This window comes from Buteo buteo, chromosome 9 (assembly GCF_964188355.1).
Source record: "Buteo buteo chromosome 9, bButBut1.hap1.1, whole genome shotgun sequence".
Lineage (NCBI taxonomy): Eukaryota > Metazoa > Chordata > Aves > Accipitriformes > Accipitridae > Buteo > Buteo buteo.
The window spans coordinates 36421539-36436617 of record NC_134179.1 but is presented as its reverse complement, the minus strand read 5'-3'; the positions used below and the strand labels follow the sequence as shown (position 1 = coordinate 36436617).

Genomic DNA, 15079 nt, shown 5'->3' with positions numbered 1-15079 from the left:
TATGCACACACATACATACATACATTTGTTATAATAGACATATTTATGTATCTATATTTGAAGATTTTTCTTGTGTATTCCTCTAGTAATACAATCTCTAGCCAAAACAACCCACTCTTATTCTGTCTTCTTTCCTCTGACCCACCCCACACAGCTTCCCAGCAAGTTCTGTCTGATTTGCAGTTCTTTAACTTGGGAGGAGTAAGATGTTTCTCTGTCAGTCAGCCTCATTTGATTTTTCAGGTGGATGGATGAGACCTCAAGTCAGTATTATTTATAAGATTTCAATACTTAGCTATAGATTTTGAACCATACCTGCCTCACAGCCTGGTAAAAGGATTATGCTTATCACTTATGCTGTCTTTTCCTTTTGACTCCAAAATAAGTCTGAATTTCCTAACCTCACAGTAGAGAGGCAGTGAAGTATTTGCTGCCTCTGTTTTATAAATAGGAAACTTGCTGCAGTGTTTTGTCCAGGCAACACTGCCAATGTGGCAGGTGTTAACATGCAGGTGCCTCAGAGACAGTCCTGAGCTTCTGGTACAAGTTAAGCAGCTCCAGGTGGGGAAGGCACAAGCTTCTTGCTGCCTTCTCATCTCCTTTCTCACAGACACTCCCTCTGCTAGTAAGAAACACAAGCAATAAGCTGTTGCACGTGAAGCCAAGAGCTCACGTGCACCTATTTCTGAAGTGGGCAGGGCCAATGTGGATTTCTGACCATGCCACTGCCTTGGCCATGCCATTTTATTTTTTCACCCCTTGCCTGCTACCAGAGTAATCTCTTCAGGGTTGAGAAAGTATATCTCTCTTGAGCACCTAGTGCTTGGGCTCTGATTTCAGGTGGAGGCTCTGATATTAATAATAATCATCATCACCATCAGTAGCATCCTCTGGAAAAAAAGTAAGTATTCATGAGAACAAGCAAACTATCAGTAATGGAGCCCCCCAAAAATGAGGTACCAAAATTTATAAAAATGGCTTTCATGTGTTGCTGATGAATGGAGCTAGGTCCTGCTCTGTGCTCAGTGTATCTGAACAGTGCCCTAATAGTCTACCTGATTCAGGTTTGTGTCAATGGACAAAATCCACCATGAAGCAGGAAACCTTTAGAGAGTTAGAGGACACTGTGTTCATTCCTCTTGGAAACCAGCTTGGGGTCGGGAATTCTGTGACTAAGCATGGAAAAGTAGGAAACTGAAAAATAAACAAATTGGCCAACCAGTACAAAATCTGTGCCCTCTGCTCACTATCCACTCCATTACTTCTGGTGGCTAATCTCTCACTTGCTACTCCTGTCAATGTGTCTTTACCAGGAAAGGAAAATTAGGGATTAGAGAAAGTACAAAGTACTTTAAAAACTGGTTCTTCGGAACATATTTGCATCTGATGAGGAAACGATAATTTATATTTCACAGAGCTTGTGATTTACATTATTTGGTTCAGGAAATTATAGAGAGATGGGTTTCAGAGGAATTTTTCTGTTATTATTTACTCGCAGAAGGAACTGTCCTTGATGAGGGATATTTGATTTCTTACTCACTTGTTTGGAGATGTGTTCATTTTCTTTTCTATTCCTAGATTTGTTTTCCTCCCAAGAGTCTTTAAGTTGATTTTAATAATTAAAAATTATACAAGGCCTGTCTAAAAGCCCTCTGAAGTCAGCAGAAATATTTATATTCCATGGACAGAATTTACTGAATCAGTGGCTGGAAGTATGTCCTTGATTAACTGACAAGTCTCCTGTTCATCACTTAAAGAAAATACATACTCCAAGCCAGTGCAGCAGAGCTGTGTGATGTTCCCTAGTGAAGGTGTAGAATGAGCAAGCATGTACAAATCTCTCTTTCTCCAAGCTGAAATGAAAGTTTTTTATAATTTGACAGCTGACATTCAATTTTTTTGTCTTCATTACTGTGCAGCTGTATACCTATGTTTTTCCAAATTAATTTAAGAATATCAGTTTGAGTTCACAACTCCTTTATTTGTTCTATCCATATTCATTTTCCTTTTCAAGGGAGTTGTTTCTTCTCCATCTCATTTTTCTAATTGAGATGAAATCTGCACTATGCTGTCACAAAATTTGGTTTGGGTTTTTTTGTTGTTGTTCCAGATAGGTGCCTCTATTTTCCCCTGTGTCATAACCTTTATTATGTTTTTCAGTATCTTACAGTGATAATGTTACACTTGGCTTTTTTCCCTCACTCTTTCTCATTCTATTTTTTCTCTGTATTTCACGCTGGCATGCTGTCTTTCCTACATGAAATATCACTTTGAGAAAGTAGAGCTTTAGAAATTAACCTAGAAATAGAAGAAATGAAAACAAACCTATTAATATTACATAAATTCAAACCAATCAACTCTAAGCCTCTTGTATTGTGGTGGGAAGGAAAAGGGAGAACTGGAAAGAAAAGCAAAGCATATTTGCATAAGACAAATTTCCTTATAAGCTAGTGCTGTGATATGAACAACAAAATAATACATCCCTCAGAATTTTTTCAAGCTTATGGACAAACATCTCCTGCCAATGTATAATGAGTGCTTACAGACGGCTTTGCTTATGCTGGGCGTTTACTGTCACCTACTTTGTCGAAAAAGTATCATCTGCTGCACCCTTCTGGACATTACAAGGACAGCACATTCTCCAGAAAATCCCACACAAAATCAGGTAGGATTACAGCGTAGTTTTCAGGAGCAAAGATGTGGCTTCCATTGTTTCTAATAGAAAACGGGCATAAAAATCTCTCTGCTATTGCTTGGTCAAAGATTTAAATAAGATCCAAGAGAAAAGACTTTTCCATGCTATTTACTAGCAGATCTAGAGTGGCTTCAGGCTTCTGCACCTATAGTCTATGACATTCGGTATCTGAGGGCACAGCAAGTAATGCTGTCAGTGGCAGAACAGTAGAGGCTTGGCTCCACATAGTTCACATCCCTGTTTATCGTGTCCTCCTGCATCTCTTGGTAACCCCACTTTTCTCCTGTATCAAACTGGAATATCTTCAGGTCCTCCATGCCCTTCTCACTCCCACATGGTCCCCTAATCCTGCTTCTTCCCATTCATGTCCCCATGATCTCTCTGTGAGGTACTCCTGGCTTCCAGTAGGACAGCCTGTCTCTTCCACGTCCATCTGTATGAGGCGGATGTTCTCCGGATTCACCTATGCATGTGCTGACATGCTGGGTGAAGGGTACAGACCTGCTGACTGGCAAAGCAGAAATGCATGGTGTTTGCTTCCACCATAAGTGTCCTTATGGAGAATAAACTTTGTTTTCTTTTCTCTGTCTGATCACTGATTTTCTGAAGCCTTGTAGGAACATTGGAGTTCAATCCCTCTGCCAGGTCTGGTGGAGATTGGATAATATGCTCAAAAAGTGAATGTGGAGATAGGGATGTGGATGAACTGTGGATGTGATGGTACATGGACACAGATGACCACGAAACAGTTACCAAGACCAACCATCTGTCTTCCTACTGGTGTGACTTCTGCCCATCCTGACTGCAGGCTACACACTGGCTCCCTACTGAGAACCCTCTGCAGTGCCTCAGAGCTGAGGCAGAAAGGCCAGTTCCCCACCAGCCTAGGGTGCATTTCCCACCTGTGCACTGGAGCCAACTACATTTTGACCACTGCTTTTACCCCAGGTGACTCATCTAGTCATCAGTGCTCACAGGGATGTGGCTGCTATGCGTGGACTTTCCAGAAACATCATTCTCCCAGCACAGAGGAGAATATGTGGGATTCCCACCTTGCTCCTAACTGTTGTTCTCTGTCCCGCCAACCCCAGCTGAAGGCTCTATGAACTTGCCAGGCAAACCAGCTGAAATTCCTGAGGGCACTGTGGCTAGGAATGCCTAGCTTGCCTTAGCTGAGCCCCATGGGGGTGATGGAGGTGGTGTTGCTGTAATGCTTGGGGCACTCCACATGCACCCTGAGGTCTGGGCAGACCTGAGATATCAGAAACTTTGCCTGGAGGGACAAAGACACATTATACACTGAACTGAGGTGAACACTGCCTCCCAAGTCATGAACAAAAAAAAAACCAACCCAGAAATGGGAAACAGTTGAGGGAAGGAAGGTTCTTTCTCCCAGAAAGGACACTGGAGACTGTTGAAAGAAATTCTGATACAGAGTTAGCATTAACAGGGTCTGGTTTTGGGGACTGGCTTACACAAAAGCATAAATCAGAATCAGTTCCAACATAAGCAGTGCAACTCTGTGACTAAAAACACAGTTAGGACCCAAAGCTGAATATACAGGGCTGTGCAGAATTAGATTGTGCCTGGGTTCCCATACGTTCCACTACCATGATCCCCATCTTTACCTTAGCAAAGTGAGGCCAAGCAATCTGAGAGCAAAACATGCCCCACAAAACAAGAGAGTGCCTTCACATTTCCCAGCATCCAGTGCAAGTGATTGAGTCTGATTTGGTAATCCATCCAATTCAAGGTTGTTTGAGTGGCCACACCACGGCAAAGGGGGTCACAGCATGGGAGAATGATTAACTCAACCTACCTGCCTTGTTTGTTTGATGCCACCTCACTTCAGTGCGAGTCAATAAAACTTTGTGCACCGACACACACAACTTCCAGCACCCGCCAGCTGGGCCAAAATGGGGATTAGCAAAGGCGCCTTTCTCTTTCTTTTCTTGCTCAGCTCAGGTAAGAGTCCTTTGCCTTCCACTTGCCTAGGTGAGATGGGGGCCAAATGCTTGCAAGCTCCGTTTGGTGAAGGGAGGTCCCCAAATCCCTGTGTCGCCACTCACCTGGACGATGACGGATTTGGGGCTTGCTGGCCAACGAGAATTGCTGTTGAACAAAGCAAGAGCTGTGGTTGTTCCAGTGTTGTGTTCGTTAGAGACTCCAGAAAAGCAACAGCCTTGGTGTCTGCGTGGGGAACAAATGGCTCCCTGCAGCCATGCCCCATGGCCAGAAATGGGGGCACCCTTGGAAAGCAGCCCCAAAGCCTGCTACAAAACCCATAGCTGTCAGTGAGAGGGCTATCTCTGGTTTCAGCAGGCTTTCAATCAAATGGTAAAGCTGTTTTTACTGCAAAGCATTGCTATGCAGAGTGATCCTGATTTTCATCCTTTATGATAGAAATTTTAAAGTTTTTAAATGAAATATTTAAAACAAAATTAAAAATGAAAAAGCTCCTTTATATTCCAGCAATTTCACATTTTCTGTTGACAAACACTTACAAGAAAATATTCTCCCTTGTTTTCCTGGGGGCACAAGGTAGAAATTTAATCTTCAGTAACCTGGATCAACATTTCCAGGAATATGTCTAGAAATTTTTTTTTACAACTCCAAAAGAAGATAGGTGTTCCACTGGAGGTAATATATGAACTTCAATCTCGTCTACAAATGCTGTAAATAAATATTCCACATGTAGTATACATTTCAATCAGATTTCAATCAGATACCATATTCTCTAGTACTTTAACATTTCATGGCCCTTAAATGACTTTTAAAAAGTACTGATAAAAACATATCAGTACATTTTGTATGATTTTCTAATAGCTCAAACCTTTAATATGATAGAGTAACAGGGACATATGATTGTTTGATTGTGCTGGGTTATAAAAGACAGGTGATAAAGTTATTTTTATTTGCTCATTGTTATCAGCTCTAACTCACTTGCTCCAAAGTGATGGTCCACAAAACAGCCTTAATACCAATTTTTATGTCCTCTGGATTAGCACTGGTCAAGTCTGGAAAGATACATATGTAAAAGAAGAAATTGGTTTGCTCACATATATTTGAATATTCTGTTCAATTATCATGTGTCATGTCTGGGTTTACAAAGACTTGGACTTTATCCAGAATAATACATTCTCTGCTGAATTGATGGTTGAACTCGATGATCTGGAAGGTCTTTTCCAACCTAAATGATTCTATGATTCAATGATTTTTAAATCTATTGTATTCTTTCTTAAGTTTACACTTTGCAGTGTTTTTCAGGCAACTACCATCACATCTTCTTTTCTGTTATCTAAGCCTCTGCCAATCTGTGCTGCCTTTTAGCTTATGCATGTCATCCAAAATCTCATGTGTTTATTCTTAAACTGACTGAAATAAATCTTTTTTTTTATGATCACTGAAAAAGAATGGTATCCAAAGTAGAGCTCTTTGGACAAACATATAGTTTTAAGATGAGCCAATAAAGTTTGGAAAGTAAAATTTTCCTATTCTTGTCCCCTGCAATTCTGGAAGTGGCCTCAGTTGGCTTAGGAAAAAGGTCAGGAGAGGAAACACTTGTTTGCTGAGTCCATCAGGAGAAATTGGTATGCTGTTGGTGCTCCATATAGTCCTACTGTAACAGTAAGATTAGATATGGGAGGCCTCAGTGTCAGGGATTTCTTAAGACATGCGATTTTATAGCATTGAGCCCACTCTGCAAACAGTCACAGAAGATTGCCCTCAGGCAATTCATCATCTCACTTTCATTAGTGGCGCAAATACCTTTTATTTTATATGAATATGTGTCATGTGGAGGTAGGTGATGAATTACCTATATGTCATGGGAGTTAATTACACTGGAGTGATGTTGCAGTGAATTGAGCCTAATATGGGTGTTTGCATAAAAGAAAGGTTCATAACGTTTATGAATTTTGTGTGTCTGTCAATAGCTTGAAAAGTGAAATAATTAAACCATATCACTCCTGTAACTTTGTAACCTGACACTGGATGTGAAGATAAACTTTTGTAGAAATTAGGAACAGAAACATAGAATCTTTATAGCCATAAAAGGAAAAAATCAATTAGAAGGCAAACTCCATTGTGAGCAACAACATTTTGGAGCTAAGTGTTAAATGTATTAGCAGGTATATCATATACATCCATCCTAGTTATGACTAGGATAGAGTGAATTTTCTTCCTAGTAGCTGGTATAGTGCTGTGTTTTGCATTTAGGATGAGAATAATGTTGATAACACACTGATGTTTTAGTTGTTGCTAAGCAGTGTTTACACTGAATCAAGGACTTCTCAGCTTCTCATACTGCCCTGCCAGCAAGTAGGCTGGGAGGCACAAGAAGCTGGGAGGGGACACAGCCAGGACAGCTGACCCAAACTGGCCAAAGGGATATTCCATATCATATGACATGCTCAGTATATAAACTAGGGGAAAGCTGGCCAGGGGCTGCTGCTCAGAACTGTCTGGCCATCGGTCAGCGGGTGGTGAGCAATTGCATTGTGCATCACTTGTTTTGTATGATCTAATTCTTTTATTATTATTATTATTATTATTATTATTCCGTCCTTTTCTGTCCTATCAAACTGTCTTTACCTCAACCCACAAATTTTACTTTTTTTTTCCGATTCTCTCCCCCATCCTCCTGAGGGGTCAGTGAGTGAATGGCTGTGTGGTGTTTAGCTGCCTGCTGGGTTAAACCATGACACCATCTTATGCACATGTGGCTTTCAGATATAATACCACTAATTGATTTACTCATTTAAAATCTTGGGTTAATTTGTTGCAACAGAGATGTAGCCTCACAGATTTATTAGTAAGTCTGCTAAACCCATTACAACAAAAATAATGGTGGCCATTGTAAAAGATTATATAGTCATTTTATGATTGAGGGGTCTTGCTCCAGGGCAAGACATCTTAGGACACACAATTATTCAGTGACCAGTAAAACTGCAGTGATTGCACCATCCACATGGGAGGTCATAAACTCACATCCTCCTGATTCACGCTTCTCCAAAACTTCAATATTGATAACACTTCCCTTTATCTTTCTCTGACTGGTGTTTGTTTGACACCATTTAGTCCCTCTCTCTGGTCCCTCTCACTCTTGTTTCACATTTCTTGTTCTCAGTTTCAAACCCACACATAAGTCCATTCAGAGCTCCTTCCCTACATCTCTCTTCTGCTGTTTTTTTCCTATGACATGTTCCAGTCATACAGCTGTGATTGTGTCAGGAGACAGAAATTTCCTCAGAGTTTATCATCTTTTTACCCAGAATTACACAAAATAAATGGTGCCTCACCTGTCAATGCTACATGGAAAATGAGACTCAAAGTCACAGATCTTCTTAGCTGCATCATTGTCATTTTTAATGTCTGATTCCTTTCCTTCCCTTGTAGTGAAAGGAGATATTCTGGATGACTATTTAAGAACAGATGGTGTTTGGATACTTACTCGAAATAAACAGTTTTACAAGACAAATAATGAAAAAGAATGTGCAGAGAAATGTGAAGCAGAAAGAAATTTTAATTGCAGGTAATTTCTGTTGAATCTTAAAACCATGTCATTGTGGGTGTCTGCATATCAACGATATTTTCCTGTTGTTGCTCAGAACCAACATCCCCATGCTGCTGCAGCTCTGCCTACAGCAACATCTTCCATGACTGTGCCTTTAGCTTGTGGCTTATCTCCACCCATAAATTACCATAAGGTCAATCCAAAGGGTGGATTTACAATGTATTACTCATTCTGCAGTAAATGCTCAAGTTTACTCTTACCCAATGTTACGTGGAGACCTGCTTATGTCTCTTTAGCTGGATGCTGCCCTGTTTCACAAAAGGAGAGTGAGCTATTTCTAAATCATTGTAGGGAAAGGCGGTAACCTGAGCAGCTAGGATGCTGTTGATAACATTTTGCCAATGCAGTAACAAGCTTCCCACACAGTAACTTATTCATGTAGTTATACATCCTGAAAAAGTCAGCCACTTCAGAGCAGTAGAAAACGTCAGTATCTTACTCAGTGTCTCAGATACTGAGTGCAGTATCTAAAAGATATAAGTGGATACAAGAAAGTGCTAGTAAAGTAATAATTTACAGACAAATAATTACAAGTTGAACAATTTGAATTGAATTAAAAATATTGCTTCCTGTGTCAATATTGCTTCCTTTCAATTTCAACAGGGCCTTCCTATTCACCAGGAAAAAGCTACAGTGTTTAACACTGGCTGAAAATGCCAGAATGACAGTGACGTTCAACAGCACGGATGCAGTTCTTTATGAGAAGAAAAGTATGTATATAGTAAGATGCTACACATTTACATGTTAAGCCTATTTTAACCGCATCCTTGCATTCTCTGCTGCAGTGCTGGAGCAAACCGTTGCAAGTGGTGACAGTTTCAGTGAGGTGGGCCTGCACCCGTTATGAACTGGGCTGAAGCTGCCTGAGAATTTCACATATAGCATCAAGGCTCCTTATATCTGAACTTTTATTTCAGTCTGTTAGTTATGTATTACTGGGACCAGGCAGAATAAGCATACTCCAAAGCAAAAATCATACATTTCTCTGCCCTTTTAAGTAATTGCAGTCCTCTGCTTTGTGGAGCTAGTGGACTCCTTGATCATACAAATTTTCAAGACTACAGGATTATCTACTTCTGTGTAACCACTTCTCTAATTTTCTGTATAATAATTTGGTCAGGAATTATTTGACTGAAATATTGTATTGACTTATAACTTTAAAAAAAATGATAACCAAATGTTCATGTTTTGTAAGCTGTTTTGTTTATGCTTAATTCTTGTTTTATGCCAGGCTTAGATAAGTGGCTTAGTTTTAAGATTATTTGTGGAATTAATTAATTAATGCTTTTCTAAGTTTTGAACAGATGCTATATAGCTGGAAAAATAAATAGATTTTTTTAACTAGGCTATCTTCATAAGTTTTGTGGGAACATACATAAGGCAGTCACAAACACTAACTTCAGTGAGTCTTCCATGAAAAAGAAAGCTCCTATTACTAACTGATGTGTAAGATCAATAGTGAATATATCTTGCTAGAACATTTAAGTTTGTTTGAAAAGACAATTCTTTTCAGTGTCTTTACAATTCTGAAGCATTTGAAAGATATACAGAAAACTGAAACTGCATGAATAATCATGGGGCAGATCCCCTTTGCCATATCAAAGTTTTAAAGAGAAAGCAGTTCACATCCAAATTCCCAGTTAATATAAACTGATACAATTCTGATAAATTCATTAATGTCTGCTGGAGATCTGGCCCAAACATAACAAAAAGCTAGAATGTTAACATTTAAACAGCTGTATCCTAATTCTTCTGCTACTAGACTGGATAATAGGTTGCCAGGTTCAGGGCACCAAGAGCAACTGGGTTTGTAACAGATATCTTCAGTAAGTACTAGCTTAACCTCTAGCTGATTATCAGCCAGTTACATTTTGTTCTTATGGTGCAATATGTGTTCCCTGGTGTCTTCTTTCTATGCTAATCACAAGTGGATTTTCTCACCACTTTTCCTGACCTTGCAGTTTATGTTTAGCTCGGACATATTACTAAAGCCTTAAAAGCTAGAATTTGAAGTGTACTGCTTGATTCTTGAGTGTTATTATGGTCAGATTCCTTCTTGTTTTAAAGGGCAAAACCACTGTTGCAGTTGTTTTGATCAAAAGACTTTAGCTCTACAGTCATGTCCCCCCTTGTCCCAGTAACAGACCTCACAAGACTAAAGCCTATGGAGACTTCTTCTCCACTTTTATTTTTCACATGTTCCTCATAGACCACTGATGTGTGAGTCACCACTACAGAAAAATACTGGAGCAGGTTCAGCCAGATCAATTCTGGCACAAGTGAAATATCTGTAGAAATATGGGTGTAGCCAATGCCTCAACATTTTAAATGTGATTTTTTTTTTACTGAAGTCAAAAGTGATTGGAATTTTCCTTTGAGGTTAGAACAGGATAAAGGAGGACTAAGTGCTCTGTAAATTCCTCTGGATATGTTGAAAGCAAATAGACACATGCACAAGTCATTAACTATTAAGTTGAAATTAGCCCAAGTGAATAAATAATTCTCATTGACCCTAATTATTTGCTGTCATAGAAAACCAGACAATAACTCAGGCTTAAATTGGTACAAATCAAGACAATATCCCTAACTTCATTAGGGCCCTTGTACATTGCTTGCTGTTGCCCAAGTTCTTCCAAACTTCTGAAACATCTGAAGAGACACATCTGATGCTCATGTCAGTAGAAAAAGACTGGATTTTATACCCAGGAGCCTTGGCCTCTCAGGAAAAAGAGAGAGCACTGCTTGGCTTCTCTTCTTTCTTGCCCACCTCCTCCAAAGCTATTGCCTGGAAGACAAGCCTGGTGCCTCCAGCCTCCATGTTCACCTTCCTGACCACATGTAATCTAGAAATTTAGTCAGAGCCTTCAGCTCTGCTGCTTGTGCCCCCACTGAAGCCACCTTTTCCTGCAGAAAAAAAAAGGCCTAGCTTGGCACCCTCTCATGCTTCAGGATGGATTTTTCTTGTTTATTATTTAGCCTTAACAGAAACTGTAGGGTGAGATATGGGTCTGCTCCCCTCTCTTGTAAGCGGAGCTTTTCCTTCCTGGCCATGACCAGGACTGAAGGAAATTGTCACCCCATGAGTCCACTGCAGGAGGAGACACTGTGTCTGGTTCCTCACACCCAGCGACCAGCTCATCGGCCCTGTAGGTGCCTGTCATGGCAGTGGGTCTCCCATGAATGGAGGCACTTGTCCAGGTGTCAGGCCCAGGACAGAGACATGGTTACCTGCTGTCCTTCTGCAGGGTGAAACTCAGTGTCCCACCTAGGCACGGCAGGCAGCCACCTCTCTGGCCTTCGCTGCCATCACCGTGTGGGCTGTCAGAGCAGACGCAGTCATCCGCAGCCCTTCTGCAGAGTTGTCAGTCCTTTGATGTGACTGGGAGACCTTTTCTGATAATTTAAAGTAGAGGCTGTCTCTTCTTAACCCCCACTGCAGACTGAGCAGAAATCAAGTCTCTTTCATATTTGGCATCTATCAATGTCACTGAAAGCTGCACTCAGGCACTGTCACAGTTTGGACAGTAGGTGATGGATGCCAAATCCCCTCACTGGAATCTATTTTCTCTTTCCCTATTTTATCCTTGTGCTAATGTTCGTGGCTCTTCAAAACTACCCAACCCATATACCCGAGCCTTAAGGCAGCTAGACACTAGCAAGGAAAAAACCATCTGCCTCACAGACTCTTCGTTTTCACCTAATGAGTTATCAGGCATCATTTGCGCATCATCCAGCATTCTTACGATCTGCAGCAATTTGGGGACTGCCTGTCTCATCTTCCTCTTTTGCTGCCTTTTGCATTCTGGGAGACCCACCCCTGACACCTGGGACACACACTGACTCCCTTGGCTACACCATTCAGCTCCTATGCTGCCACTATGCAACACACTACCTCTGCCTTCTTGGGGATAGCTCTTCAAGGGAGCCTGCTTCAGCAGGAAGTGCTTTTAGCTCTAATAGCCAGAGAATTGGTTCGTTTGGTTTTTTTCAGGGGACAATTTTTACAGTGCCTGTTTTTTTCAAACAGAGGATGTAGAGTCATCATCCTTGTATTTTTCACTAGCAGGAATACAAGACTATCTCATTTCTTCTGAAACTCACGGCTACCACTGCCAACATCTTTGTCTCTGGATAATCCAAACAGCAGCATTTTGTATTTGTCATGGCCCCGATCCACCTCAAACCAGAGATATTTTTCAAAAGGCTGTTAAAGTGCATTGTAAAAGTAAGACTTGCCTTCCTAGAAGCAACGTAATTATCACAACCAGCGTCTTCCAGCCTGAGTTTGAATTTGCAAATAAAGGCATTTAGTTTCCTTAAGCCTCAGAAAAGTTTTCTGTCCCCACCATGACCCCTCAGCACCAGGAAATAGCTGCTGTAAAAATCCTTTCTGCTGAGATATGATGGAATCTGTTCTGCTTGGAGAAAGCAATCTCCAGGACATTTTGTGACTCTGCAACTCCCTTAGGATCATGGCAACTGTACAATCACACCTATGCCTGACTTAGACCTTGAAGTTCGTAACAGCTACACTGGCATCAGTCTTTGCCAGAGCTTACTTTCCTTGGGAATGGATTCAAAATAACTGTACAAAACATCTACTTTAAAACCAAAAGGTTCATCCCTCTGTGACTATAAAGAGTTTGTCTGGCTGTGCTGGGCCACCCAATGTTATGCACCCACATTTTACACCACCACAGATGCTTTAGGATCTGCATGCAGACCATACTCCGTTGTCCATAGTTACAAAGGCAACTCCATGAACATCTGTCCGGTAGTTATAGTTTTATTTTCCTTATGTTAATGACAAAACCTTGTATGAGGAATCCTCTTCTGATTACATCTTCCTTGTTAATAGTACGAATAATCCACAAGGCACAGATACCTAGCTTTTGTGGGCTATGCTCACTACATTATGTTGAGTCAGAATTCTTCCCACCCACACCTCCAAGAGTGCCTTTTCATTTCGTTCTAATTCACCTCTCAGAGTTTAAGAACCATGGCATTTTTACTAGCTCAGTGGCCATCTGGGACGCTTACGCTTTTGTAGGGGTAATAAAGTTTTGGAACTTAGTCACTGAAACATTTCTTAAGAACTTGGTTAGAGACTTTTCCTTCTTTACAGAGCAGTGTCCTCAGTCAAAACTTAATTTTTTCTTGACATATAGTTTGGCTTTTGATTCTATCCCTTTTCAGAGGAACACAGACTACCAGGTGTTGTAGGCCAGCACAGCAAACTCCTGTACAGGACAGAAAAGTAAAAGAGACTTTGGGGGTCAAACAGAAAGAAGCCATGTTACTAAAAATGCTGTTTAAGAGGGATCAAATACCAAGGCCTAAATCCATGGTGGTCTTCATGTGCCATTTGAACTGGGAAGTTACTTGCTTGTCTTCATTCCTGACCTAGCTATACAGAGCCTCCACCCCCTCTCCCCAGGTGTCAGATGTGTCCGGCTTTTTTATTTAGACAAACTAAAATAATTTAGGAGGAGCCTGGCAACATCAGAAAGTCCATGGGCAAGGCTATTGACCAGAGATGGTCATGATGAGACCTGCTGCTGGGGTATCAGTGTTGCAGCAGCAGTGACAAGACTTTTGGGTGCTCCAGTAGTACCCTGACAACCAGGCAGCAGCTCCCTTTTGGTAAGACACACAGCACAAACGTTTGTAGTCCCTCCCACACACTGTGATGGCAGTAAATATTGCAAGGTGTCCAAACAAGGCTCAGCTTTTCCTATCATGTTGGTCTCCTGTTCTTGCTCTAATATTTCCATTTTATATTTTGGGGTTTAGGGGGATCCTTCTTGTGCAAGCAAATTGCTGGAAGGGGAAATCAGGGTCACTCCCTCCCGTAACTGGAGATTTTTCAGTGTCTGTTGCCAATAAAAGCATCATCAACATGCTTTGCATTCTGTCTGCCTTGGAATCTCACTAGAAAGTACCTGGGAGTCAGAGGCTAAGAGGAATCAAAGATTTTGGTGACCACTTACGTGACAAACATATTTTGATAACTAAAAATTTTCTGGGTTGAAGGAATAGTTGCATGACACCCACACTGCAAATGTGCTTATGAACAATGCATTTTAAAGAATCTCCAGCTGCTGGTGAAAGACCTTCCTTTTTATCCCAGTAGTATGATAGTATAAGCATGTATTTTATACATGTCAAAAACAACTGTAACTTGTTATATCTGTTTTCTTAACTAGGTTTTATTAGCTTCATAAAAATGTTTCAGGAATTATCCTCTGTAGTTGCCAAGTAGTTGGTAACTAATTTGTTTTAAAATACCTTATGGAATCACATATGTGTTTGCATGCACAAGAGGTTCAAAACATGGGTAAAATATAGTTCTTTATGAACTGATGAACTTCAGAGCTGTACCTGCAGATTCTCAGTTTCAAGAGATGCAATATTGTAACACCATTGAATTAATAAAACCAATTCCATTTCAGTTTACCTTCTACAATGTAGAAGAGGGATTGGGAAGGACTACAGAGGAATGGAAGCCAAAACTTGGAGGGGTATTCCATGCCAGAAGTGGGCAGAAAAAACACCCCACAACCCAAAGTATGTCCTTATTTATATTTGTCTTCATGTTGTTCTGAAACTTTTCCAAGCTTCCCCAACTTCCTGTGTATAAACAATTTTATAGTGGATGTTATCAAAGCCAGTTGTCAGGTGACTTCTTAAGACAACTTTATCTTCATGTGTCTTGTTACTTCTGACTCTACTGTCAGAGAACTGCAATGATCTGGATAGGAAAGGGTGCACTGTCAGCTAGAGAAGTTGTGTCTTAATGCTCGGCCTCT

The 15079-nt window shown here is 40.7% G+C and overlaps 1 protein-coding gene across 1 annotated transcript in view; it reads left to right on the top strand.

Annotated features, from left to right (window-relative positions):
- Window positions 1-4540: 4540 nt before the first annotated feature.
- Window positions 4541-15079, top strand: part of LOC142034559 (plasminogen-like) — a 64590-nt gene continuing 54051 nt past the window's right edge. Inside the window, exon 1 of the mRNA XM_075036074.1 lies at window positions 4541-4660. Coding sequence (XP_074892175.1) covers window positions 4612-4660 — 49 coding nt within the window. The 5' untranslated portion in view covers window positions 4541-4611. The remainder of the gene's footprint in view (window positions 4661-15079) is intronic.